The 27,298-nt window shown below is 40.9% G+C and overlaps 2 protein-coding genes across 5 annotated transcripts; one reads left to right on the forward strand and one right to left on the reverse strand.

Annotated features, from left to right (window-relative positions):
* Positions 1-10,999, forward strand: tmub2 (transmembrane and ubiquitin-like domain containing 2). Its single transcript, XM_062050167.1, has 3 exons — positions 1-123; positions 5,373-5,940; positions 8,785-10,999. The coding sequence occupies exons 2-3, from the start codon at positions 5,390-5,392 to the stop codon at positions 9,173-9,175; spliced, it is 942 nt and encodes a 313-aa protein (XP_061906151.1). The 5' UTR covers positions 1-123; positions 5,373-5,389; the 3' UTR covers positions 9,176-10,999.
* atxn7l3a (ataxin 7 like 3a) lies at positions 10,717-27,072 on the reverse strand. 4 transcript variants are annotated; one of them, XM_062050166.1, is made up of 14 exons: positions 26,835-27,072; positions 26,413-26,455; positions 26,243-26,301; positions 25,736-25,868; positions 21,988-22,177; positions 21,809-21,918; positions 21,720-21,742; positions 21,603-21,648; positions 17,617-17,654; positions 16,908-16,976; positions 15,478-15,521; positions 15,066-15,137; positions 11,831-11,964; positions 10,717-11,590 (listed from the first exon to the last, which is right to left on the reverse strand). In XM_062050166.1, exons 3-14 carry the CDS (start codon positions 26,291-26,293, stop codon positions 11,406-11,408), a joined length of 1,095 nt encoding a protein of 364 aa, XP_061906150.1. In that variant the 5' UTR covers positions 26,294-26,301; positions 26,413-26,455; positions 26,835-27,072; the 3' UTR covers positions 10,717-11,405. The 4 variants fall into 4 exon arrangements, with proteins under 4 accessions (XP_061906150.1, XP_061906148.1, XP_061906147.1 ...); XM_062050164.1 differs by having other exon boundaries at positions 22,006-22,177; positions 26,243-26,305; XM_062050163.1 differs by having other exon boundaries at positions 26,243-26,305.
* Positions 27,073-27,298: the final 226 nt, after the last annotated feature.

Consider the following 27,298-nt stretch of genomic DNA (forward strand, 5'->3'; position numbering starts at 1 on the left):
GTGTGACGTCATCACCTCCAGTGTTGTGTTTCCCTTTTTTTCTTTCCCAGGAAGCAGCAGCTAGCAGCTATTAGCTAGCATCGAGGCTTATCTTCAAACATGCTCTGATTTCCCGTCTGGACGGTAAACAAATTTCCCTTTTTGACTCTTGCACGTATTTACACGCAACATATACATCGATTAGTGGCGTTGTGAGCGCACAAATTGCGTTAAATAGTCGAAAGATGTGCCTTTTTAGCTAAAAGTGCACCTTGGCTGGCAGGCTAGCCCAGCTTGCTAACTAGTTAGCCAGGTAAAGAAGGGCCTTTAAGTTCATATTTCAGATTATAAATGTTACTTACAAATCACAGTTGTGGCACTATGCGTTACAAGTAAAAAACTGTTGTATGAAAAACGCCGCTTGTTGACATAACTTTGACGTAAGTCACAATGTTGCTGCTGGAAACTTCTAGAACGTCGTGTCAAAAAAAGGATTGTATGTTAAAAAGATGGAAGTTAATATGGCAAACTAATGTACGTTTGACCAGGCCGGTGTTGATAAAGAAGATTGTGACGTAATGCGCTGTTACGCAAATAGGCTGTGACTTCCGGTATGGAACTTAGTATAAGCTCGCCTCGCTAAGTAGCCTCTTGTTTACTATTTAAGGCAGAGGAAGATAGAGCAACCTATTGTGTTGACTCGGGCAGTGTGTTGCAACCTTTTTTGAGCCCAGGCACATTTTTTTCATTGAAAAAAAAAAAGGGGGAGGCACACCTCCAGCAGAAATCATTAAAAAACCAAACTCAGTTGACAGTAAAAAGTTGTTGTCGCAATTGTTGGATATGACTTTAAAGCATAACCAAACATGCATCAATATAGCTCTTGTCTCAAAGTAGGTGTACTGTCACCACCTATCACATCACACCATGACTTATTTAGACTTAGACAAACTTTAATGATCCACAAGGGAAATTGTTCAACACAGTAGCTCAGTTACAATGATGGAAAGGACAATGCAGGTATAAATAGACTAATATAGCTATAAAAAAATCTAACATATATACGAATATATACATAATATGTGTACAGAGTAATTTATATACAGATATATTATATTATGTCTAACATATATACAATATAAACCAATGACCATGTACAATATTACAGTATATACCGTCTATATGACAGCAGCAGCATAAAATGGAGAGTAGGTCCAGCAGGAAATAGAAAATAGACATTATAAACAAAGAGAAGTAGCTAACATGTCAGGTGTCAGGTAATAGGCAGATGTCATCTATTACTGTATGGCGAGTGATTATACAGCTGGATGGAGTGTGGAATGAAGGAGTTCTTGAATCGCACAGTGCGGGAAGGAAGTTGAAGGAACCTGTTGGAGTATGAACTCCGCTGTCCCTTAATTGTCAGGTGGAGTGGGTGGGAAGGATTGTCCATGATGGCCAGCAGTTTGTCCAGTGACCTCCTGTCCCTCACTGACACAAACGCCTCCAATTGCGTGCCAATAGTTTGGCCGGCTTTCCGGATCAGATTATCAATCCGGTTTGAGTCCCTTTTGCTGGTGCTGCTCCCCCAACAAACCACTGCAAAGTACAGTGCACTGGCCACAACAGACTGATAAAAGATCTCCAACAGCTTGCTGCACACATTGAATGACCTAAGCTTCCTCAGGAAAAAGAGTCTGCTCATGCCCTTCTTGTAAACAGCTTTGCAGTTGTCCTTCCAGTCCAGTCTGCTGTTCAAGTGGACTCCCAGGTACTTGTACTGCTCCACCACTGCCACCTCCCGGCCCTGGATCTTGATGGGCTCCACCGGGGTCACTCTCTTCCTGAAGTCGATGACCAGCTCCTTAGTCTTGTCCACATTAAGGAGCAGATGGTTCGCCTGAGACCACTCCACAAAGTCAGCGATCAGTGTCCTGTACTCCAATTCCCGTCCCTCTCCGATACACCCGACCACAGCAGAGTCGTCAGAGTATTTCTGCAGGTGGCAGGACCTGGAACTATACTGGAAGTCTGAGGTGTACAGGGTGAACAGGAAAGGAGACAGGACGGTCCCCTGTGGAGCACCTACACCACTGACCACAGTATCCGACACGGAGCTCCCCAGTCGCACAAACTGGGGCCTGTCAGACAAGTAATCAGTGATCCAGGAGACAATGGATGAACTGACACCCATCCTGAGCAACTTGTCACTCATCAGAATTGGCTGAATGGTGTTAAAGGCACTGGAAAATCAAAAAACATGATCCTCACAGTGCCCTTCCCACCATCCAGGTGAGAGTGAGCATGATGCAGCAGGTAGATAACAGCATCGTCCACTCCTACATGGGGCTGATATGCAAACTGTAGAGGATCCAGGGAAGGAGCCACCAGTGGCCTCAGCTGATCCAGCACAAGTCTCTCGAGGACCTTCATGACCTCAGGACGTCAGGGCAACAGGTCTGAAGTCATTTGAGCTCGATGGGATAGGCTTCTTGGGCACCGGCACAATGCAGGATGTTTTCCATAGCACTGGTATCCGTTCTAGCTATTTTAAGTTGTTTTGTGTTTTCCTGTGTGTAGTGTTTTAGTTCTTGTCTTGCGTTCCTATTTTGGTGGCTTTTCCGGTTTCGTTGTTTTTTTTCCTGTAGCAGTTTCATGTCTTCCCTGAACGCTATTCCCCGTAACTGCTTTGTTTTAGCAATCAAGACTATTTCAGTGGGTTTTATCCTTCTTTGTGTGGACATTGTTGATTGTCATGTCATGTACGGATGTACTCTGTGGACACCTTCTCTGCTCGACACGCTGTAAGTCTTTGCTGTCGTCCAGCATTCTGTTTTTGTTTACTTTGTAGCCAGTTAGGTTTTAGTTTCGTTCTGCATAGCCTTCCTTAAGCTTCAATGCCTTTTCTTAGGGGCACTCACCTTTTGTTTATTTTTGGTTTAAGCTTTAGACGCGACGACAAACCCTTGTCGTCTCATAAGACGTGTTCACGACATCTACAAAGCAATTAGCTAACGGCTGCCACCTACTGATATGGAAGAGTATTACATGGTTACGCTGCCGAGCTCTAGACAGCACAGACACTCAACAACGGCACATTATTTGCGTATTATAATTACTGGTTTGCAAAAAATATTTTTAACCCAAATAGGTGAAATGACAATCTCCCACGGCGCACCAGACTGTATCTCACGGCACAGTGGTTGAAAAACACTGGACTAAGGACTAAAAAGACACTTGGTTGGGTAAACCTGCACTGAAGTGACATTGTAACGCACAAGAATGAGAGCATAACTCCTCGCAAAGATAATTAATAGATGACCGATCTGATTCTTTCAATACCGATTCTTAGTAGTCTAGGAGGCCAATAACCGATATTTGGAGCCGATATTCTGCTGAATTTCCCCCAGGGATCAATAAAGTACTTTCTATTCTATTCTATTTGCAGTAAAAGTTATTCAAACAGCAGGACAATGCTTTAAGGTGTTTTTGTTACATTATTTTTAACAGTAGAGCAGGGATGTCAAAGTCAAGGCCCGCGGGCCAGATACGAATGCATTATTTATTTGTTTAGTAGCTGTTGTTTTGCACGCAGCAATACTCCCATCAGTGTTGGCGCTAGGAATTTTCAAAATGGGGCCCCATCAAGTCATAAAAATAGGTTTCCACTAGGGTTGTATGGTATTAGTATAGTACCGCGATACTAATGAATCATTTTCAGTACTATACCGCCTCGGAAATGTACCAGTACCAAAATATTGGTATCGGGACAACACTAGGTCCCACAGTAAATTTTTGGGGGTCCCACTTTTTTGTAAGCATTTTGAAAACAAATGATAAATGTATGCATTATCCTGTTATATCTCACATTCTATATTGTGTTTTGGAAAAAGGTTGTCATAAACGTTAATTCATTAAAAAAAAGAAAACACATTTTTATGCATATGTAAATTTATTCAGTTATAAAACATTCATTTACTTTCTTCTTTCCTTCGTGGATCTAAACTTTACCGCTGCCAGTATTTTTTTTCTATATTTATATTGTAATATTTTCAGAATGTGTTTGCTCTATTTTTGGCCAAAGTAAGACAAAGAAAACAATCCGAAGTTGTCTTTATTTTTTAGTTTTAATGCCATGATTTTAATAGTCCGGCCCGCGTGTGCACAGATTTTCCTCCATGTGGCCCCTGAGCTAAAATTAGTTTGACACCCCTGCAGTAGAGGCATCATATTGTATGCGGCCCTAATGTTGTGGTTAATGTAGCAGCAAAAAACACCTTTATAAGTATAAGTGTCTAAGAGGAGCATCAATATTTGCATTTCAAATATTTGCTTTTTCCCTTCGGGGTCGCGGGGGGGCGCTGGAGCCTATCTCAGCTACAATCGGGCGGAAGGTGGGGTACACCCTGGACGAGTCGCCACCTCATCGCAGGGCCAACACAGATAGACAAACATTCACACTCACATTCACACACTAGGGACATTTAAAATAAATTCTGGTCTCCTTCGCGTAGTTCATAGTAGAGACATAATTTCTTCCTGGATGTTACAGAAAGTATGAGAATGTGTGAGCTGCTGCCTGCTCTTCTTTACTTATATGATAAGTCTCCTATTTGTCGAGACATTTACACATAATGTGCTAACATAACACGCTAACAAGATAATGTGCTAACATAATAATGTACTAACATTGTGTGCTGTCAACATAATAATGTGCTAACAACATCATAATGTGATAACATAATTTTCTGCTAATATAACGTGCTAACAACATAATATTGTGCTAATATAATGTGCTAACAACATAATGTGTTAACATAATATTGTACTAACATAATGTGCTAACATAATATTGTGCTAACATAATAATGTGCTAACATAACATAACATTGTACAAACAATATAATATTGTGCTAATGACATAACATTTTTGCCGATAAATCTCTTCGGTTGCCTTAATGGCCGCCCGTGTATGTTACATTGTTATTCGATCGATCACAGAACATGAAACTCGCCGCGCTCCTTTAATGAGCCCACGCTGTGAGTGTTGCAGACGCAGGCTGGTCGAGCGACTTGTTGCAGTAGCGATAACAAAACGGAAGGGGAAAGAAGGACAAAAACTGGATTTACCGGCACAAAATTAGAAGTTTTGAAAGGGCAAAAGTGCTGGTACTTGAGCAGTGCCTATTGCTATCTACTAACTATTTATTTGTATCATATGTGTATCTGCTGATGTAGTTATTACGTTAAAGAGGCTGATACTAATATGTCAAAATGACAAATATCGGCGTGGATCTCTAATCTAAAGGCACACAACTGAGAGCATAACTCTTTGCAAAGGTAATAATAGATTTCAAAGGCATTGTTGTAATGTGTTTGATCTTTGTCCCCAGGTGTGGAGGACAGACAAATGGCAGTGTGTGCACTGACCATGTTGGACGGGATGGTGGACGAGGTGACGGCGGCAGGGGGCGCCCTCCTCCTGGTCCTGGCCCTCGTCCTGGCCTGGCTCTCCACCCACGTGGCCGAGCGCGGGGACCACATCCTGGGCACCATCCTCACCGTGGGGGCCCACGCCTCCCTCATCGGCCTGGGCGGCGACGGCGGCGGCCCTGCCAGCGCAGACGCCTCCGAGCAGAGCGGCCCGGCGCCCTCGCAGGACAACAAGCCCGACGAGGGCGACGAGAGGGGCGACGGCGAGGGCGCGGCGGAGGAGGGTGGGGACGACGGGTTGAGGACAGAGGCGCTGTTGGACATTCGGTGCAAAGCCCCCCCAAGAGTGAAGGCTACCGCCGAGGAGGAAGAAGGGGATTGTGGCGAAGAGGAGGACCTGGAAGAGGAGTATAAAAAAAGTGCGAAAGAAATGCCGACCTCGTCTATTTCGCTACGACTCAAGTTCTTAAACGACACAGAAGAGGTGGCTGTTGTTCAGCCGCACGACACCGTGGCACACCTTAAAAGGTTAGTACTGACACAACACTCAACATGTAACATACCTCCATATTACTGTGGGGCGGGAATCTTTGGGCACAAAACCATTTGGGCAGATTACTGGGGTCACGATTTGATTCAGAATAGATTCTTGATTCAAACTGGTTTTCGCAACGTATTTGGCATAATTATAATACAACTTTTTCAAAACAGGTTAGAAAAGCTTGTTGTTACATGGAAATGGCCTAAACACGTCAATTAAAAACAGGTGTAAAAAGTTTTGTTTCTTTTAGGTCGAATTTTGAAAATTATGAATCGATTTAGAATCAGGACGAATGAGAATAGCGATTTGGATGTGAATTGATATTTTTTTCTAGCACCCCTGACTTTTAACCATTGTGAATAGGTGTGTTAGAAGTACAGCAATAGTGTGTGAGCACTGATGCTCCAATGCACAGTTTATAATTTATTTTAATAAGCTTGACTGGGAACATAACAGTTTATTAGCACATTATGTTGTTAGCACATTTTGATGTTGCTGGCACAGTATTATGTTAGGACATTTTAATGTTGTTGGCACATTTTGATGTTGTTGGAACATTATTATGTTGTTGGCACTTTATAATATTAGCACAGTATTATGTTGTTAGCACAATATGTTTTTACTAGCACATTATGTTAGCACAATATGTTTTACGAGCACATTATGTTGTTAGCACATTATTACGTTAGTACAATATTATGTTAGCACATTATTACGTTAGTACAAGATTATGTTGTTAGCACAATATTATGTTGTTAGCATGTTATATTAGCACAATATTATCTTCGCATGTTATGATGTTAGCCCGTTATATTAGCACAATATTATGTTAGCACATTATGTTGTCAGTATATTATGTTAGCACATTATGTTGATAGCACAAAATTTTGTTTGTACATTATGTTAGCACAATGTTAGTACAGTATTATGTTGTTAGCACTTATGTTAGCACAATATTATGTGGTTAGCACAATGTGTTGTAAGCACATTATTGTTTAGCATATTATGTTAGCACATTATGTTGTTGTTGGTAAATTATGTTAGCACAATATTATGTGGTTAGCACATTGTGTTGTTGTTAGCACATTATTGTTTTAGCACATAATGTCGTTAGTACAATATGTTAGCACAATATTATTATGTTAGCACATTGTTGTTAGCACAATATTATGTTGTTAGCACATAGTTATTACATTATGTTAGCACAATATAATGTTAACACAGTATTATGTTGTTAGCATGTTATGTTAGCACATTATGTTGTTGTTACTACTACATTGTTAGCACAATGTTAACAGTATTGTGTTGTTCGCATATTATGTTGTTAGCCCATTATGTTAGCACATTATTATGTTAATACAAACTTATGTGGTTAGCACTCTGTGTTGTTACCACATTATTGTTTTAGCATATTATGTTGTTAGTAAATTATATTAGCACAATATTACGTGGTTAGCACATTGTGTTGTTACCACATTATTGTTGTAGCATATTATGTTGTTAGTACAATACTAGGTGGTTAGCATATAATTGTTAACACAGCAAACTGAATGCAGACCTTCCAACACGTGTGAGAAGTGTTATGCACGTGGTAGTAACGTGAAGTGTTTGTTTGCCTAGTAAGTACTAAGTGTAGTAACGTGAAGTGTTTGTTTTCCTAGTAAGTACTAAGTGTAGTAACCTAAGTGTTTGTTTGCCTAGTAAGTACTAAGTGTAGTAACCTAAGTGTTTGTTTGCCTAGTAAGTACTAAGTGTAGTAACCTAAGTGTTTGTTTGCCTAGTAAGTACTAAGTGTAGTAACGTGAAGTGTTTGTTTGCCTAGTAAGTACTAAGTGTAGTAACCTAAGTGTTTGTTTGCCTAGTAAGTACTAAGTGTAGTAACCTAAGTGTTTGTTTGCCTAGTAAGTACTAAGTGTAGTAACGTGAAGTGTTTGTTTGCCTAGTAAGTACTAAGTGTAGTAACCTAAGTGTTTGTTTGCCTAGTAAGTACTAAGTGTAGTAACCTAAGTGTTTGTTTGCCTAGTAAGTACTAAGTGTAGTAACGTGAAGTGTTTGTTTGCCTAGTAAGTACTAAGTGTAGTAACCTAAGTGTTTGTTTGCCTAGTAAGTACTAAGTGTAGTAACCTAAGTGTTTGTTTGCCTAGTAAGTACTAAGTGTAGTAACGTGAAGTGTTTGTTTGCCTAGTAAGTACTAAGTGTAGTAACCTAAGTGTTTGTTTGCCTAGTAAGTACTAAGTGTAGTAACCTAAGTGTTTGTTTGCCTAGTAAGTACTAAGTGTAGTAACGTGAAGTGTTTGTTTGCCTAGTAAGTACTAAGTGTAGTAACCTAAGTGTTTGTTTGCCTAGTAAGTACTAAGTGTAGTAACGTGAAGTGTTTGTTTGCCTAGTAAGTACTAAGTGTAGTAACCTAAGTGTTTGTTTGCCTAGTAAGTACTAAGTGTAGTAACGTGAAGTGTTTGTTTGCCTAGTAAGTACTAAGTGTAGTAACCTAAGTGTTTGTTTGCCTAGTAAGTACTAAGTGTAGTAACCTAAGTGTTTGTTTGCCTAGTAAGTACTAAGTGTAGTAACGTGAAGTGTTTGTTTGCCTAGTAAGTACTAAGTGTAGTAACCTAAGTGTTTGTTTGCCTAGTAAGTACTAAGTGTAGTAACCTAAGTGTTTGTTTGCCTAGTAAGTACTAAGTGTAGTAACGTGAAGTGTTTGTTTGCCTAGTAAGTACTAAGTGTAGTAACGTGACGTGTTTGTTTGCCTAGTAAGTACTAAGTGTAGTAACCTAAGTGTTTGTTTGCCTAGTAAGTACTAAGTGTAGTAACCTAAGTGTTTGTTTGCCTAGTAAGTACTTCTGTGGGCGGGAGCATCAGATCAAGCTGATCTATCAAGGACAGCTGCTGCAGGACCCCAAGAGAACGCTGCTCTCACTGAACATTACTCACAACAGCGTCATCCACTGCCACGTCTCCCAGGCTCTGCACGACGCCGGCCCAGAGGCGGGGTCCCAGGCCGGGGCGGGGCCCGGAGTCGGGACGGTGTCGGCCGGCTGGAGGGCGGCGGGCGTGGCCGTCAGCACGGGCAGCCTGGTGGTGCCCGTCTTCGTGGTGATCCTGGCCGTGGTGTGGTACTTCCGCATCAACTACCGCCAGTTCTTCACCGCTCCCGCCACCATCTCCCTGGTGGGCGTCACCGTCTTCTTCAGCTTCCTCATTTTCGGGATGCACAGCCGCTGAAGGGGAGGGCGGGAAAGTGACCACCGCAGCTGAATGTGTGCGCTAATTGCTGCATGTAGAACCTAGACCTAAACATTCCCTCGTTTGGATTTCCATCTTCATAGACCCCCGCCCTGCATATTCATGCAAATATGAACACAATGGCCGACCACACTGAACAAGATGCAGGTGTCATGCTGCGCTTGAGGGATTCTTCTTTGGCCCCGCCCTCTTCACCAACTTTCACTGCAGCTAGTTTGTCATCCTGCTAACAAACATGAGCCTTGTCGTTTTGTCTTCAAGCAGCGGCTTGGAACACTCAGTGTGCACTTTTTTGTGAGTCTCACACCTGGCGGTGGTGTGTCCTTTGCACCACTTGGTTTCCAATCAAGTCTGTGGCTAAAAAAAAAAAAGACTGTAGAAAATTTATTTAAGATTTAAAACCTTTAAATATGAGAAGATACTGTAATGTGAACTAGGGCTGGGCGATACAAGTGTTTTATATCGGTCGATATTGATCATTACTGATATTTTTTATGACCTATGGAAAATAAAGGACCAGGAGAAAATATATAAATGATAAATGGGTTATACTTGTATAGCGCTTTTCTACCTTCAAGGTACTCAAAGCGCTTTGACACTATTTCCACATTTACCCATTCACACACACATTCACACACTGATGGCGGGAGCTGCCATGCAAGGCGCTAACCAGCAGCCATCAGAGGCAAAGGGTGAAGTGTCTTGCCCAAGGACACAACGGACGTGACTAGGAAGGTAGAAGGTGGGAATTGAACCCCAGTAACCAGCAACACTCCGATTGCTGGCACAGCCACTCTACCAACTTCGCCACGCTGTCCCTATATATATAAAATGTAAACATTTTTATTTCAAGCGTAACCATCCTTTATTATAATCCCCTCAGCTATCAAGGCAGAAAGGAAATGTCAACACAACACTCAAACAATGTGAACAAAATTTTAAAAATCACATTAAACAAGCTCTTAAAATGAAGGTGCAAAAATAAGGAGTATGTAAGAAATGCTTAATAAAATGTAACAAAATAGTGCAAAGTGTGAAAATGTAAACAAAGAGAAACCTGATAAGAACTATTTTCTGCAGGTTTAATGCTAGGAAGTTAAGTTAAAGTTAAAGTACCAATGATTGTCACACACAGCTGTGCTCTAAAGGGTGAAGGCGGCTAATGTGGTGTGGCATTAACAGTCTTGGTGGGGACGAGCGCCTTGCATCATTTACAGACTACATTGGTCTGACTTACGATTCCTTTCAAAAAAATCCAAAAAACTGCCACACTGTCGAGCTGACTTTTCCTGTTTCATCAACAATTTTTTTCATTCTTACTTTCTCTTCTCACTCCATGCAAAGAATCAACCGCCGGACAACAAGATGGCGCAACCAAACTGATATTTGATCCTGTTATCTAATTGGCTGGTAGCGTGTCCCTCCCACTGACCACTTCTTGTGTTGCTAGGTTACCAGAGAGCAGGTGCCTTTGTTCACGCAACCAACCTTGCTTTGCAACTTTGTTTCTTCCGACAAAGAAAAAAAAAATCCAACGTTTGATATTACATGTCTATGGCGATAATTGGTTTTATCGCCCAGCCCTAATGAGAACTAAAGCAGAGGCCCGCTCACGTGTGCAATTTGCTTGTTAGGTTTTCTTTGTGTCGTCACTTGTGTGTACATTGTGTATTTGCTGTAAATAAACAGAAAGAATGAATGAATCCAATGAAGCTGCATCTAGCACTTAAAATATTATTTAAAAAAGATTTGGAGGAGTCCTGAACTTTAGTGACATCTCCAATTAAAATCATTTTAAAAATGTGTACTCCCGGTCTTGGTTTATTTCCAAACATCACTACTTTGACCACCATTCACTACAAGGGCACTTTACAAAACTGCACAGGACTATAAAAATATATACAATTATATTTCAAATGGGATCATTGTGTGCTTTTATCCAGTTAGTCGTGTTTGCAGACAGTGCATCAACATTAAGATCAAATGTGCAAAAACAACATGTCACATGTGACCATCAGTATCCATGGTCTTTGACACCAAGTGTATAAAAAGAGACTTTACAAAGTGGTCACACTGAAGGATGTGAAAATACCACATAAAAACCAGCAGTGAAATGGCATGATCGTGTGTGCAGAGCTCACCGGCTGTGCCCAAAACCAGGGAGAAACAATTGTCACCTGAACGCATCGCCTTCTGTCTAAAGTCCTTGCTAGTTTAAGTCGTCGAAGACGCTGGAAATTGAAGGTGCGGAGAGTTTGGGTCTCTTTTTTTTGCTGGGCAAGCTGCTGTTACTCTGAGAGCTTCCACTTCCTGCGTCAGCTCCCCCTGCGCTTGTCAGAGCCAGAGAGCTTCGCTTCTTCTTCTTGGGCCTGCGAGGGTCCGAATGGTTTGTGCCTGTGAGGAGGAAAGGTGTAAGGAAATACGGTCAACAATTTTTCTGTTGACGAGGAATGATGAATTGAATATTTTCATACAAAGACCATAAAAACAAGGGTGTCCAAAGTGCGGCCTGGTTGGCTCAATCTTTAGCATTCTAATAATGCAGCTGAGATAGGCTCCAGCCTCCCCCGCGACCCCAAAAGGGACAAGCGGTAGAAAATGGATTGATGGATATTAGCAAGCTTCGGTCCTTACTGGCTCTGGAAGAGGCGGAGTCAGTGGGGGAAGTATCGGGGGAGTCTTCCCACTGGAGGCGGCTGATGAGGCTCTGGCTGCTGTCAGGGAGGTCAAAGGTCTCACTCTCCACCGTGGCATCGGGCAGAGACGACCTGGTACAACAAACACAAGCACGATGACTTCCTGCTATACTTTTACCGCGGTTTTATTTACATCCCACTTGTTCATATTTAACACCTGTAAACAAACATGTCCTCGTTCTTACCTTACTTCTTATTTTCTACATAATTCATGTCATAACATTGCCATATGTTTCCACTTGTCAAAGATCCTCTATAGAACAGGAACACTTCGCTGTTTTTAAAAGGACCTACTGCAAAAAAGTGACTCAAAGATCCTCTATAAGACAGGGGCCAGCTCGTTTTTAAAACCCTCCTGCAAAAAAATGCTCGTCAAAGATCCTCTATATGACAGGAACGCTTTGCTGTTTTTAAAAAAGGACCTACTGCAAAAACATAGCGGTAAGTCAAAGATCTGAGCTGGTTGCCATTTTTAAGGACCTACTAAAAAAAAAGGCTAGTCAACATGACAGGAGGGCTCTGCTGTTTTTAAGTTCTTGCCAAAACACTACTCAAAGATCCTTTATATGACAGTAAAAACAAAACACAAAGTTACTATTTGCTGTTTCTCAGGACCTACTGCAAAACCACGAATCAAAGATCCTCTATATGACAGGACCAGGCTGCTGTTTTTACGGGCTACTGCCAAAATGCTGGTCCAAGGTCCTCTATATGACAGAAACATGTTTTTAAGAATCTACTGCACAAAAAGAGTAAACATTAGTCAAAGATAGTTTATACGACAGCGACTCTGCTGTTTTTAAGGACCTACAGCAGAAACGGTTGTCAAAGTTCCTCTAAATGACAGGAGGAAATGGCTGCTGTTTTTCAGGACCTACTGCAAAAAAGCTACTCAGAGATCCTCTATATCAGTGTTTTTCAACCTTTTTTGAGCAAAGTCACATTTTTTGTGTTGAAAAAATGCGGAGGCAAACCACCAGCAGAAATCATTAAAAACGAAACTCAGTTGACAGTAACAAGTCGTTGTCGCAATTGTTGGATATGACTTTAAAGCATAACCAAGCATGCATCAATATAGCTCTTGTCTCAAAGTAGGTGTACTGTCACCACCTGTCACATCACGCCGTGACTTATTTGGAGTTTTTTTGGTGTTTTTCTGTGTGTAGTGTAAGTTTTTGCTGTCGTCCAGCATTCTGTTTTTGTTTACTTTGCAGCCAGTTCAGTCTTAGCTTTGTTTTGTTTATTTTTGGTTTAAGCATTAGATACCTTTTTACCTGCACACTGCCTCCCGCTGTCTGCATATTGTGATCACGACAAATCTACAAAGCAATTAGCTACCTGCTGCCACCTACTGATATGGAAGAGTATTACACGGTTACTCTGCCGATCTCTAGACAGCACCGACACTCAACAACGGCACATTTGCGGATTATAATTACTGGTTTGCAAAAAATAGTTTTAACCCAATTAGGTGACATTACATAATCTCCCACGGCACACCAGACTGTATCTCACGGTACACTAGTGTGCCGTGGCACAGTGGTTGAAAAACACTGCTCTATATGACCGGGGCAAGCTCTTCTGTTTAAAAGCCTACTGCTCTAGATCCTCTATATGACAAGAGCTGTCTGTTTTTCCAGGACGTACTGCAAAAAAAAAGCTACTCAAAGACTAGCTGGGTTGATAGAGTGGCTGTGCCAGCAACTTGAGGGTTCCAGGTTCGATCCCCGCTTCCACCATCTTGGTCACTGCCTTTTGTCCTTGGGCAAGACACTTTACCCACCTGCTCCCAGTGCCACCCACGCTGGTTTAATTGTAACTTAGATATTGGGTTTCACGATGTGAAGCGCTTTGGAGTCAAAAAGCGCTATATAAATAGAATTCACTTCACCTTATATGACAGGAACCAGCTTCTGGTTTTAAAGCCTACTACAAAAAGGATGGTCAAAAATCCTATTTATGACAGGAGCTGGCTGCTGTTTTACAGAACCTACAGCAAAAATGCTTGTCAAAGACCCTCTATATGACAGGAGCTGGCTGTTGTTTTTAGGGGACCCACTGCAAAAAAGGTTAGTCAAAGATCATCTATATCAGTTGTCCCCAACCTTTTTGTACTTGCGGACCGGTTGCTTGAAAATTTGTCCCACGGACCGGGGGGGTAGTAAAAAAAAAAAAATTTTTTTTTTTTTTTTTGTCAAAGAAATACAATCATGTGTGCTTACGGACTGTATCCCTGCGGACTGTATTGATTTATATTGATATATAATGTATATATTGTGTTTTTTATGTTGATTTAATGAAAAAAAAATTCAAAACATTTTTTTTTACCAATCGGTCCGGTGGTTGGGGACCACTGATCTATATGACAGCCACGCTTTGCTGTTTTTAAGGACCCACTGCAGAAATGGGTAGTCAAAGATCATCTATATGGCAGGAGCTGGCTGCTGTTTTTAAGGACCCACTGCAAAAAAGGGTAGTCAAAGATCACCTATGACAGCAACACTTTGCTGTTTTTAAGGACCAACTGCAGAAAAGGGTAGTCAAAGATCATCTATATGACTGCAAAGCTTTGCTGTTTTTAAGGACCCACTGCATAAATGGGAAGTCAAAGATCATCTATATGGCAGGAGCTGGCTGCTGTTTTTAAGGACCCACTGCAAAAAAGGGTAGTCAAAGATCATCTATATGACTGCAAAGCTTTGCTGTTTTTAAGGACCCACTGCAGAAATGGGAAGTCAAAGATCATCTATATGGCAGGAGCTGGCTGCTGTTTTTAAGGACCCATTGCATAAAAGGGTAGTCAAAGATCATCTAAATGACAGGAGCCTGCTGTGGTTTTTGAGGACTTACAGCAAAAAAAAGGTTAGTCAAAGATCCTCTATATGACAGGATCCGGCTGATGTTTTCAAGGACCTTAAAAAACAAGAGCAGGCTCTGCTTGTCGAAGATCCTTTTTATGAGAATATATATTTGTAAAACAAGGGTTAGATTCCACAGGTGAGTCATCAGTTGAATAAGACGACCGTAAGAAACACTGTGGGGGTCAATTACGGACGTGGCTGTAATGTCACACTGCAGACAGAAGAGGGCGCCACTGAGCAGCAGGCCAATGGACAACAAACACAAGTTGTGGGGATGGCAGGTAAAAGATGGAGGATAGGGGGCACACTCACGCAGAAGGCCCCAGGAGGAACACCCTGACGGCCCTCCTCTGCTCGTCCGTGTGTTGGGGACATCTCTGAGACCTGGGGGGTGGGGCGGGGGTCACAAAGTAGCGTTACACATCCCTCACTATGATTGGTGGTCGACGCCGGATGTCTGTGTGTGTGTGTGTGGATTTGTCTTTCATTTCATTGGGGTCTTACTTGCCACTTGGTCCCAAGACAATAAGTACAGTACATGATGATGTACTTTCACTTCCCACCATGTCATACAGTAGTACAGTAACAATAATGTGTGTAATGACACAACGGCCATGATGTACTTTCACTTTCCACCATGTTTTTTTTTTTACCTTGTCGCCAAACTGAGTGTCTTATGCACACACATTGGGTCACACTACGTGTGTGTGTGTTCAGTACGTACCTGGTGCACATCTTCTTGGTGTGTTCAGATATCACTCCACACTGCTGCACACAGACACACAACTTCAGTTGTTTCCACCAGAAAGTAGTACGCTCGGGTGAAGTTTGGTACACTTTTTGGTGCACTTCCCCAGTAAAGGGTCCAGAAAGTACTCGTGTGTATCCTTGCAAATATTAAAATGACACTGCCATTCGTCGGTGCTACTAACTGTCTTTAAAGTAACGGGTTATAGTTTTTATGTAACATTATTCATAACCAGCCCCGTCCAGGTCTAAAACCTGCGGCTCTGCAGCCACGTTGGCTCTTCTGCCTCCTTGTTGGGGCTCCCTCACCTCAGATTTTATGTGTAAGAAAAGTTTGCATTTTTAAAAAGAGCCCTACAATGTCTGACTATACACTGACATCCTTCAGCAAAAATCAACAGGAAGTTGGCAATCACCCCTTCAAAACAAAAGTTTCATAAAAACACTCATTTTTGCCTCTTTGAGCTGTAATTTGACCCCCTTAAAATACTTCAAAACTCACCAAACTTTTTACACACATCAGGACTGGCGGAAATTGCGATATAATAAAAAAACAGAACCCCAAAACTCAAAATTTCGCTCTAGCGCCCCCTAGTGTCTGTGAGGCCGTGAACGCACACAGGCTGAGTGGAAAAGTGTGTTCAGTTCTGCCTTTTGAGTGTGCAACCCCTTGGGTAAGCTAACCATGAATACTTGCCAAAGAAGACAAAGGGAAAAATAGTTTACCCTAAATTTGTATGGATTTTTCTTCGCTAACTGGCATAATGCACCAAGCTTTTCTAAAAAAAACCAAGCAAACACACTAAATAGGTGTGTTATTGTTTGTGCTGTGGTGCCATCTTTTGGACGAGTTCGCCCACTGCAGGTGCTGCAATGTTCTTCTGTTTAGGCTGAGCTTTGAACCGGAAGCACAATTGCCGTCCATTCATCACTCCAAGCAATGCTTGTAAGTTTAATGTGCAATTATGATGCGGTTTAACCAGCATCTTGATATGCCACACCTGTGAGGTGGTATAGATTATCTTGGCAAAAAAGAAATACTCACTAACACAGATTTAGACAGATTTGTGAACAATATTTGAGAGGAATAGGTCTTTTGTGTGTATAGTAAATGTTTTATATGTCTGAGTTCAACTCATGAAAAATGTGAGCAAAAACAAAAGTGCTGCATTTATATTTTTTGTTCAGTATAAAAGTAGCTTTTGTTTGTCACATTACAAAAAAAAAAAAGAAGAAAGTAGTTTTAAAAAATTGTTTCGCTTTTCACGTTTTTTTACTCACATTTTCTTTCCCCCGGTGTCCATTACAATGGTTGAACTTAATGAAGTCCTGATACTAAGTATGATGTCACACTGGACAAAATCACTCCCACATTTGGCCGGAGTAGAATTTTGGAGCTGAACTTACCGTGGTCAACAGCGATCTCACTTCCTCGGGCGCCAAGCTTTCGTAACTGATACCGGCGTTGTAGTTGTACTGCGAGGCAGACAGAGAGGTCAGAAGTGAAGTCGGCATCTACCTACTGCCAAAATGCTGGTCAATAAGCATCTATGTGACAGCAACGCTTTGCTGTTTTTAGGACCTACTGCAAAAGCACTAGTCAAAGATCCTCTGTATGACCAGAGCCTGCTGTTTTTTGAGGCCTGCAGCAAAAACGCTTGTGAAATAATCTTTTGTATAACAGGAGCTGGCTGTTGGTTTTTAAAGACCTACAGCAAAAATGCTTATCAAAGATCCTCTATATGTCAGGAGCCTGCTGTAGTTGTTCAAGGACCGACAGCAAAAACACTTGTCAATGATCCTCTATATGACAGGAGCTTGCTCTTGTTTTTAAGAGACCTACAGCAAAAACACTTATCAAAGATCCTCTATATGACAGGAGCTGGCCGCTGTTTTTCAGGACCGACAGCAAAAACACTCATCAAAGATCCTTTATATAAAAAGGAGCCTGTTGTTGATTTTTAAGGACTTACAGCATAAGCAACTGTCAAAGATCCTCTATTTGACAGGAGTTGGCTTCTGTTTTTGAGGACTTAGCACTTAAAGTAAACATGCATGTTAATTGTGTGTGTGAGAGAGAGGGAGAGAGAGAAAGAGAGACGGAGAGAGAGCTCACCTTGAAAGCTTCTGAGCCTGTGCCGGTCCCGAGCTCACCTGTACAAAATACAAGAGCATTCAAGACCTCCCCCAAGGCTTTGGACATGTTTCACTAGCTTACGTGCTAAACGGGGCTAACATGAACAATCATGTAATAACAACAGACATACAATATAAGGATTTTTCAATATGATCACTCGGATTTTACAGTTTGAATTGTCTTGAATCAGTTGAATCACATTTTTGAATTTTGATTAATCGAGATTAATCACAGTAATTTACTCAAACATTTTTTTTATGTTTTATTTCAATACACGTCATTTATTTTCTTAAAACTTGCAAATAGTTGTATCTAAATTCCTGTACAGGTTCATTTTGAAAGCAAATTTGCCAGTGAGTTTACTACTGACCTGATCACGGACCAGGTAACTTTCTACACTACTATCCACGATTATGCACCATCTACTGTACCATGATTGAACATGTTTTCCAGATTGTGTAGGACTCTACATTCCTGGGAGCAAGCAAACAGCCAGTTCTGATAAATAGTAGTCCATCATTGTGGACAGGTAATAAAAGTATAGCTATTAAGCGGGAAATGCCCATGTAACATACATCCCACACAAAGACAGACGAGAGAAGAGTCTTAAATATGTCTATGGTATGCAGAAGTCTGGCCAGTTCCCCATAAAACCACGTACAGGTTTCGATATTCCAAAGGTTAGAAGGGACAAGTGGTAGAAAATGGATGGATGGGTAGTTATGATTAAGCCCAAGGATTAGGGAACACTTAGTTTCTCAAACGCGTACACAAACATGTGTTTACATGGTCATGACGGAGTTAACTGCAGTACCATGAACCTAACGAACGGAGATGACATCGTTTGGATCTATAAGAACTGCTTGTCTGGCTGCCCCTCGGAGGAGAGAGAAATCATTTGGCTAGATTCTCCACAGGTATCCTGCAAGACCTGAAGTGATGCTCACTTGACCAATAAATGAGTCTTTGTTCAACGATCATCACCGGCGTCATCCTTGATCCTTCACACACCACGCCGTCCTTCTAGCTAGGACAGGGGTGGGCAATTAATTTTTACCGGGGGCCGCATGAGCAACCCGAGCACTGCTGGAGGGCCACATCGACAATATTTCAATTACATTTTGCTCAATATTATTTTTGATATATACCGTAAGATAAATAATAATAATAATAATTATAATTAATAATAATAGTAATACTTCAACATGGTGTGTGTAACAGCATTCCATGAGGGAACTCTCCTGAAGGAATCAATAAAGTACTATCTATCTAATATAAATAAATTAACATTAATAATAAATGACAGTAAAATAAGCACACGTATGACTGAGGAGTCATAGTGTAACTTTGTGTGGTATTTGAGTTGTCCGACTTTTTGTGTGGCCATAAACGCACCAGTGGTTTAGTGCTATGCGTGTTGGTGACAGATGACAAGTTGGTTTTGGCCTGGTTTGTACGGCAGAAAATGACTAGTTTTTCGAGATAGAATTGTTTTACTCATGTTTTTGGTGTGGTTATGTCTGAATATAAACAGTTTTGCTCAATAAAGTGATCGATATAATTCCTGTCCTCGAAGCATCGATAGACGTTACAACAATTGAACGGTGTTCAATTGAACGGTGTTGACGAACACCGTTAGGGCCGCTTGTTGTCACTGTCACTCAAAGTTGCATTGCAAAATTACATAGAATAAATATGTTTTATTTTGTTTAGAATTCAGATGGGATTTGATTTGGTGCGCGGCATATATTTGCTGCGCGCAGCAGACGCTTGAGCAGTGCGCAATTGCGCAGGCACGCACCTTAGAGGGAACGTTGCTTTGCAGTCCATGTCTTGTTGGAAACACGCCATTCTTCATCAACTTTTCTCTTTTTAGCGTCTCGGGTGTAAACCGTGCATCACTTGTCGCTGCATGTGCACCTTCACTCGCAGGTTACACACGGACACACGCCCATAAACAATACTTTTCAATATAAAAGCAGCACAGTTGTATTGCGCGCACCACATAGATGTTTTTTCAACTTTATTTTGTAATTAGTGATTGCAGCTGTTCACATTCACTCACAATCACGCACACGCATACGTCCACACAGAAGTAATACAAATAACGATTTTCAAAACAAAAGCAGCACCGTTGTATTGCACACTCGACATAGATACTTTTTAAAATTTATTTTGTAATTTATAATTGGCCTCCCGCGGGCCGGACAGGGACGCACAAAGGGCCGGATCCGGCCCAGGTCTGAGCTAGGAGAAGGAGGCATGCCAGGGACACGACAATTCTGATCTACATTTAACACAATCCTTTGTAATCGAGATCGGTGTTTCTTAACCATAGGACTAGGGCCCGTTTTTGGGCCGCGAGCGCCCGCTAACGTGGCGCCGAGAAATATCTGTTCCTCAGCTGTGGCTTTTATGGGCCGCAGGGGTACTCAGTTGTAATACACTTTTCCACCACTTGTGGCAGTATGGACAATCTCAAACAGAAGAAGTCATAGAGAAGTCATGTTTTTAACAAACATCTTTTGCACAATCAGCCTTTTCATATAAAGCAGAGGCGTCAAACACAAGGCCCGGGGGCCAAATCTGGCCCGCCGCATTATTTTATTTGACCCGCGAAAGCCTGGAAATAATATACGTTAATAAAATGCTTAATCTTTTCTTACTAAATATGTTTGTTCTTTAATGCATGCAATTGCATACCTTTTAAAATTAAATATCAAAATATTATATTATGTATTCCAAAAATATTTTTTGTTAAAATAAAGAAATACTGTACTTTGCTTGACTTATGATTTCAAAACAAATTATCAATCAAATTGTGGACTGTAAAATTGACAATAGATTTTACAGTTAAATTCCACCGACTGAGTTTTTTACCGTAAAATTAACATTTTTACTGTTTTTTTCCATATACAGTAAGACACTAAAACATTAAAAAAACAAACAAAAAAAAACATTAAAACAAGATTTTACAATAAAAACAAAAACTGGCAGCTCTGTTGCTTGAATTTTACCGTTAAAAACAGTGGTATTGTTTTTTCATTCCATTCCATTTATTTATATGCTGTAAAAAACCCACTGCTTTTACTGTCAAATTCTGGTGACTGAGCTGCCAGTTTTTAAAGTAAAATGTAACATTTTTTGCAGCTTATGTAAAAAAATATATTGTTAATGTATTTTATATATATATATGTATGTATATATATATATATATATACACACATACACACACATGTATATTCATATATTACTCATTGTTAAAAGCGGCCCTCTGAGGGCAACCATAACTCCGATGTGGCCCTCAATGAAAACGAGTTTGACACCCCTGATATAAAGCTATAAAGGAATGGAACGACCTCACAACAAACTTGAAATGCCTAACAGATTACTCTTCATTCACAATTGAAGTTAAAAAGTGGCTTTGGAGCAATCAAAGCTGCTCACACGGTCACTGAGGTGGGCACTAGGTCTGACATGTCAACTTAATATGTTTTATATTTATGCATGAGAACATTTTGTCGTAAGCTGTGAGGTGTGTGTGTTAAAATCATGGTTGTTTTTACAAATGATGACAGATGTGAACAAGAGCATGTATTGTCATGATGTAAAGGAGAGATGTGGTTATAATGTATGTGTCAATGAAAGGGCATTTGAGGACTTTTCTTAATTTGATTACATGCTATACTATAATTTTATTTTTACAATTTTATTGCATGATTTTTGTATCTCTTTAATTTAGGTAGCCAGGGACTGCAGATGGAAATTAGCTATAATCTGGTACAGAACATATCTGTCTTTGACCTTAATGTTTCTGTGCATTGTCCCTTCAAATAAAAACTAAACTAACAATTTGTTTGGATTTACTAAATTTCTATTCACAACTGAATTTATAGATGTGTTCTCGTAATTTAGCCTGCTTTGTCTTTTTATTATTTACGAGCGCCATCATTCTGCACACTCACCATTCTTATGCTTCAGAGATTTGGATCGGCGAGGTGAGTTTTGATTCTGCACGGACAATAAAAAGATTACAAGATGGTACCCAGCAGTGAAAGAAGATGGGAGAAAAGTAAGGTCACCTTATCGGACTTCCTCTTCTTGGCTGCAATTAGAAAATAAAAGAAGGATCACATTGATGTTCCGTTTGATTGAATGTCCAGGTACTAACATTTCTTCTCGGCGCCGTAAGACCAGTCATTATCGTTGAGGTCGTCGTTGTCCTCCTGGTCGCTCTCGGACTTGCTGACGTTGTTGTTGTTGGTGTTGCTGCTGGCCAGCCTGCCAGAACATGAAACAGGAAGAAGGAAAATGAATTAAAACCTTCAGCTCGGACATTTTTCGACTCACGTTTCATTCCGGGCCGACCTGCGGCTGGCGATGCGGCTGCTGTTGCGTCCCATGCCCAGACATTTCTCCAGGTGGGGGGCGAAGCGAGAGGCGGCGATAAGTCGCTTGCAGTTGGGACACTCGCACTCTTTGTTCTTCCACTGGTTGTACACTTGGCCGAAGATGTCCAGGCCCGGCTGATCCACGATTTCTACACGAGGAACGACAAGCTAAATTTAGCACCGAGGACAACAATAGAGAAGAACGAAGGCTTGAAGTTACACACGTTTCTCTTATTCGTATTACACTCCATGTAAACCAAATGCTTAAGTCATGATTAAACGCGGGCTAATTAAATTAATGATGAAATTGAACGTATGTAAAGATATCCAATATATATCGCGATAAACGCGTAACCAATTGAAAACGGATACGATAAATTGTTGGATTTTGTTTTCTTCGTCTGAAGAAAGCGGAAGTTGCGAAGTGAAGGGAATTATATTTATACAGCAGTGTTGCCCATAAACTGCCAAGATACCTGTGGCGGTGGGGGCGTGGCTATGGGCGTGGTCACCATGACATCGAGTAATTTGCATAATCTACTACAATGATATGATTTTCTCTAAAAAGGCTCAAAAAATGTATACTTGCTAATTAATAAGAACAGTTTTGTTTTAAACGTCCATCCATCCATCCATTTTACAATATAATTACAACACTTTATGTACATATTTATATACAGATTTGAACAATAAGTTATTCACTGAAATATATTTATTAATTGTGGTTCTTACAAAAAATATATCTTGTAAAATATAAAAGCTAAAATGTCTCTTAAAGCTCTGCCCCTTTAATTAGTGCATACTAAATAATTTTACTTTAGCCTACTACTACAACCATATTATTTACCAGCAACATAAAGTGAAACAGAGGCAGAGGTGTCCTGCCACAGTCAGTAACAAATAAACAGAAAACAGTAGTGGTCAAACACAAATAAGGCAACAAGAGAAGCATCCTACACTTCTCTTTTGTAAAGTAAATCTGAACAGCCTATATGGGCATCTACATCAACTATATGATTTGTCTGAGAAGCTGGACAGGAATTAAAAAAAAAAAAAAAAAAATTTGTGGGGGACGTAATTCTTTCGTGGCGGGCCGCCACAAATAAATGAATGTGTGGGAAACACTGTACAGCGCTTTTCTCTAGTGACTCAAAGTGCTTTACATTGTTAAACCCAATATCTAAGTTACATTTAAACCAGTGTGGGTGGCACTGGGAGCAGGTGGGTAAAGTGTCTTGCCCAAGGACACAACGGCAGTGACGAGGATGGCAGAAGCGGGGATCGAACCTGGAACCCTCAAGTTTCTGGCACGGCCACAAGGAAGGTTGGTTGCATGCACAGCACTCGCTCTCTGGTAACCAAGAGGAAGTGATCACTGATCAGTGGGAGTGACACGCTTAACAGCCAATCAGGTAACCGGATCAACTATCAAGTTTGGTTGCACCATCTCGTTATCTGGCGGTTGATTATTTGCATGGAGTGAAAAGAAAAATGTAAAATAAGTGCTGCGTAGAGTGAAGAAATTGTGGATAAAATATGAAAAATCACCTCGACAGTATGGGAGATTTTTGAATTTCTTTTCAAGAGGGACCATAGTTTGACCAATGTGGTCTGTAAATGATGCAAGGCGTTCGTCCCCACCAACACTGGTAATACCACACCACCCTAGCCGTGCTCACTCTTTAGAGCACAGCTGTAACTACATGACAATAAACTTGCAGAAAATAGTTCTTCTCAGGTTTCTCAATGTTTGTATTTTCACACTTTGCACCATTTTGTCACACTTTATTAAAAATTCCTACATATTCCTAATTTTTTGCACCTTAACTTTAAGAGGCAATTGTTAAGTGTTCAATGTGATTTTACAATTTTGTTTACATTGAGTGTTTCCCACGCTTGTGTTGACATTTATTTTCCTTTCTGCCATGATAGCTGAGCAGATTATAATCAGACGAAGGTTGCATTTGAAATAAAAATGTTTACATGTAATGCATTTTTCTCCGTATCCCTATTTTCGATAGGTTATACAATATCAATAATTGTCAATATATGAAAAACTTAAATTGTGATGTTTTCAGCCATATCGGCCTGCCCAAGTACTGTATTTTCTGGACCAAAAGGCGCACTGGATTATAAGGCGCACTGCCGACGAATGGTCTATTTTCAATCTTTTTTCATATATAAGGCGCACCGGATTATAGGGTGCATTAAAGGAGTCATATTGTTATTATTTTTCAACTTTCTAAAGTTCCTTGGGTGAATAATGTAAACTCACTACACTGGTATGTTTTAGCACTTTCATGGCGAGTTTACTGACAGATATAGGTAAGAACTTTACATTACTTTATATTAGAAATGGCAACAGCAGAGGATGAATGTCCCATAACAAGAATATAGAGAAAAAGAAGAATCTTATCGACTACGGCGGACTACAAAGGCGGACGCGCAATATTTTTCAGGATTCATGCAGATCCCAAATACGGATCAGCAGGTACCAGAAGGTAATAAAAGTTGCTTTTGCATAATATTGCGAAACAAAACGCCAGATAATATGTCTTACCTTGCACACACACCATAATAATACTCGTACGTTTAGTGAGCCGACAATCCATCAATCTTCTTCACCAAAGTCGTACTAAAACATTTTGATAGATTTTTGAGCGCCGTGTGTAATGTTCTATATTTTCAATGGAACATATAAAATGTTGGTGTTGTTTACTTGAGTCATATAGCCATCATATTGCAGTCCACATGTATCTCTTATGTTTGACTGCCATCTACTGGTCACACTTATTACACTATGCACCAAATAAAATAGCTTTGAGGTCGGTAAGCAAAACCAGAATTATTCCTGTCAGAATAATTGTATCTAAGTTATCACAAAACTTTGTGTTGCCATGAGTTCCCGGCGAGCAGACAAATACTGTCTTTGATCCTGCCAAGAAGAAGGCTTGTAAAACTCCACTGTGTAGGATGGGAAGCAACATGAAGGTGTTCTGTTTCTTTGATGTATTGTAATCCACAGAAAGATTTTGTCTTGACCCGAGAACTACAAAGCGGAGAGGAAGCAGGACCAGACTACCCTCCAGGCGACCTTTTCTTTAACTGTTTTATGACATTTTCTTTGAACTGTTTGTAATCAAAGGTGCTGGCTGTTTACGACCCCCTCCCTAAGAAACAGCTGTTGCCATGTAATCAGGGAAAGTCCAAATAAAAGAGGAGGCGTACAATCTTTCGTCAGAGCGTGGAACACTGTACAAGGGTACAGGTGTACGCGTTTCTCCTCATTGAGCCAAATTTAATTCTGTCTCTGTTTAATTCCTTGCTTCTTGTCTTGTTTAATAGATGTCATCAGTGTTTGAACCTGACAATTCCGTACATTAGGCGTACCGGGTCATAAGGCGCACTGTTGAGTTTTGAGGGGAAAAAAACGATTTTAAGTTCGCCTTAGAGTCCCGAAAATACGGTATGTAGTGAATGTCTGTTAGTCCCAGTCTGTCCAAATGGTTTAGTCCCTGCTTCCAGTCCCCCCTGGACTCGAACCTGAGTCCTCCGGTCCAGCATTACCCCTTAGCTTATGTGTTTACGTTTGTCCTTTCTCGTCGTGTTACAGTAACAAATCTGTAGTTTACATCAGCCATATGGTTTTATACCCCCAACATAACGCCTGGTAGTACCAATGGAAAAGCCTCAATAGCAGAACTAACCAAATTCCTTTGTGCTTTCCGGGTCGGTTTCATCCAGGAAGAAACATCCTTGTTTCACAGCTCGATGCACCTCGAAACAAAGGCCCAAACAGGCGTCCTCCACCAGCTCCGAGTAAACGTCATGGACCAAGGCCTGCAGTTAAACATGAATCAGACAATATCCATCCATCCATTTTCTACCGCTTGTCCCGTTCGGGGTCGCGGGGGGTGCTGGAGCCTATCTCAGCTGCATTCGGGCGGAAAGCAGTGTACACCCTGGACAAGTCACCACCTCATCGCAGGGCCAACACAGATAGACAGACAACATTCACACACTAGGGCCAATTTAGTGTTGCCAATCAACCTATCCCCAGGTGCATGTCTTTGGAGGTGGGCGGAAGCTGGAGTACCCGGAGGGAACGCACGCAGTCACGAGGACGACATGCAAACTTCACACAGAAAGATCCCGAGCGCACACTCACATTCAAACAATATAAAGTATAGTGCACAAATTGTGCACATACTCACCTCCAGCCTGGTGTTGTCCGGGCCTGAAAGGGCCAAATTCTCCATTTTCATTTGAAAATCTGTCTGGGAAATCGGGACGGCGAGGTAATGAGATGCTGACCTGCAGATTTAATAGTAAAAATAATTCCTATTTTTATTTTATCTGTCACATTAATTCCAAAGTTACTCACTTTGAAGTTAGCAGTGAACATGAGATGCATGTCTCTCTTCATCCTGGGGGAAGAAAAATGTCTAATGAGATCAAAAACAAAAGACTAAAGCCCCATTTTGCGATATATAGATATATATATATAAGTATACACATTCATGTAAATTGTATATTGCAGTGCTGAATACTGAGAGCAAAATAAACACACAAGTTTTCCATTTTACGTGAATATTTATTAGCAGTGTGTCTCAGATGTAAGTTTTAAAAGACGTCATTGTGTGTATGGTTAACATTAATAGATAACCACATCTTCAAAATGACAAAACAAAACGAGCTAACGGCAGCTAGCTGGAGTTAGCCGTAGCCAGCAGTCAGGCGCGCGACACAGAAACCACCGCGCGCTCCCGTCCAGTGACGTCACACATTATTTTGGTTTCCTTTTACCTCGTCGTCATGGACCGCGGACTCGGAACCGGACGGCGACATAGTTCCGTGGGCGTCCATGGCGGCGGCGTGGCGTCTAAAGCGAGGACAAAGAATGAAACAAAGAAGGAAATAAGTCCAAAGTGTTGTCTTTTGTTTTGTTGCTCAAAACCAAGGAACGTCACGAGCCTTGGCGAACCGTCGCGAGCAAACCATGCGGCAGCGCTCCACCAATCACGGCGGAGAAAAACAATACACTTCCGGTCACGTCACATGCTTCCGTATTTATTCGTGTTAAAAAGGGGGCGTGGCCGATTATGTTGCGGCGTAGCTGAAAATGATTAGACTACGGAAGCGCTTATATTTTAGCGTAGATATTTAGTATTCATGAAAATAATTTGTTGTAAAAAAGGATTTAAAAATAAAAAGCTATATTAAACAACAAACAAAAATACAAGAAAAACAAGAATACTGCAAAATAAGCA

The sequence above is a fragment of the Entelurus aequoreus genome, linkage group LG06 (genome assembly GCF_033978785.1).
Source record: "Entelurus aequoreus isolate RoL-2023_Sb linkage group LG06, RoL_Eaeq_v1.1, whole genome shotgun sequence".
Classification (NCBI taxonomy): Eukaryota; Metazoa; Chordata; class Actinopteri; order Syngnathiformes; family Syngnathidae; genus Entelurus; species Entelurus aequoreus.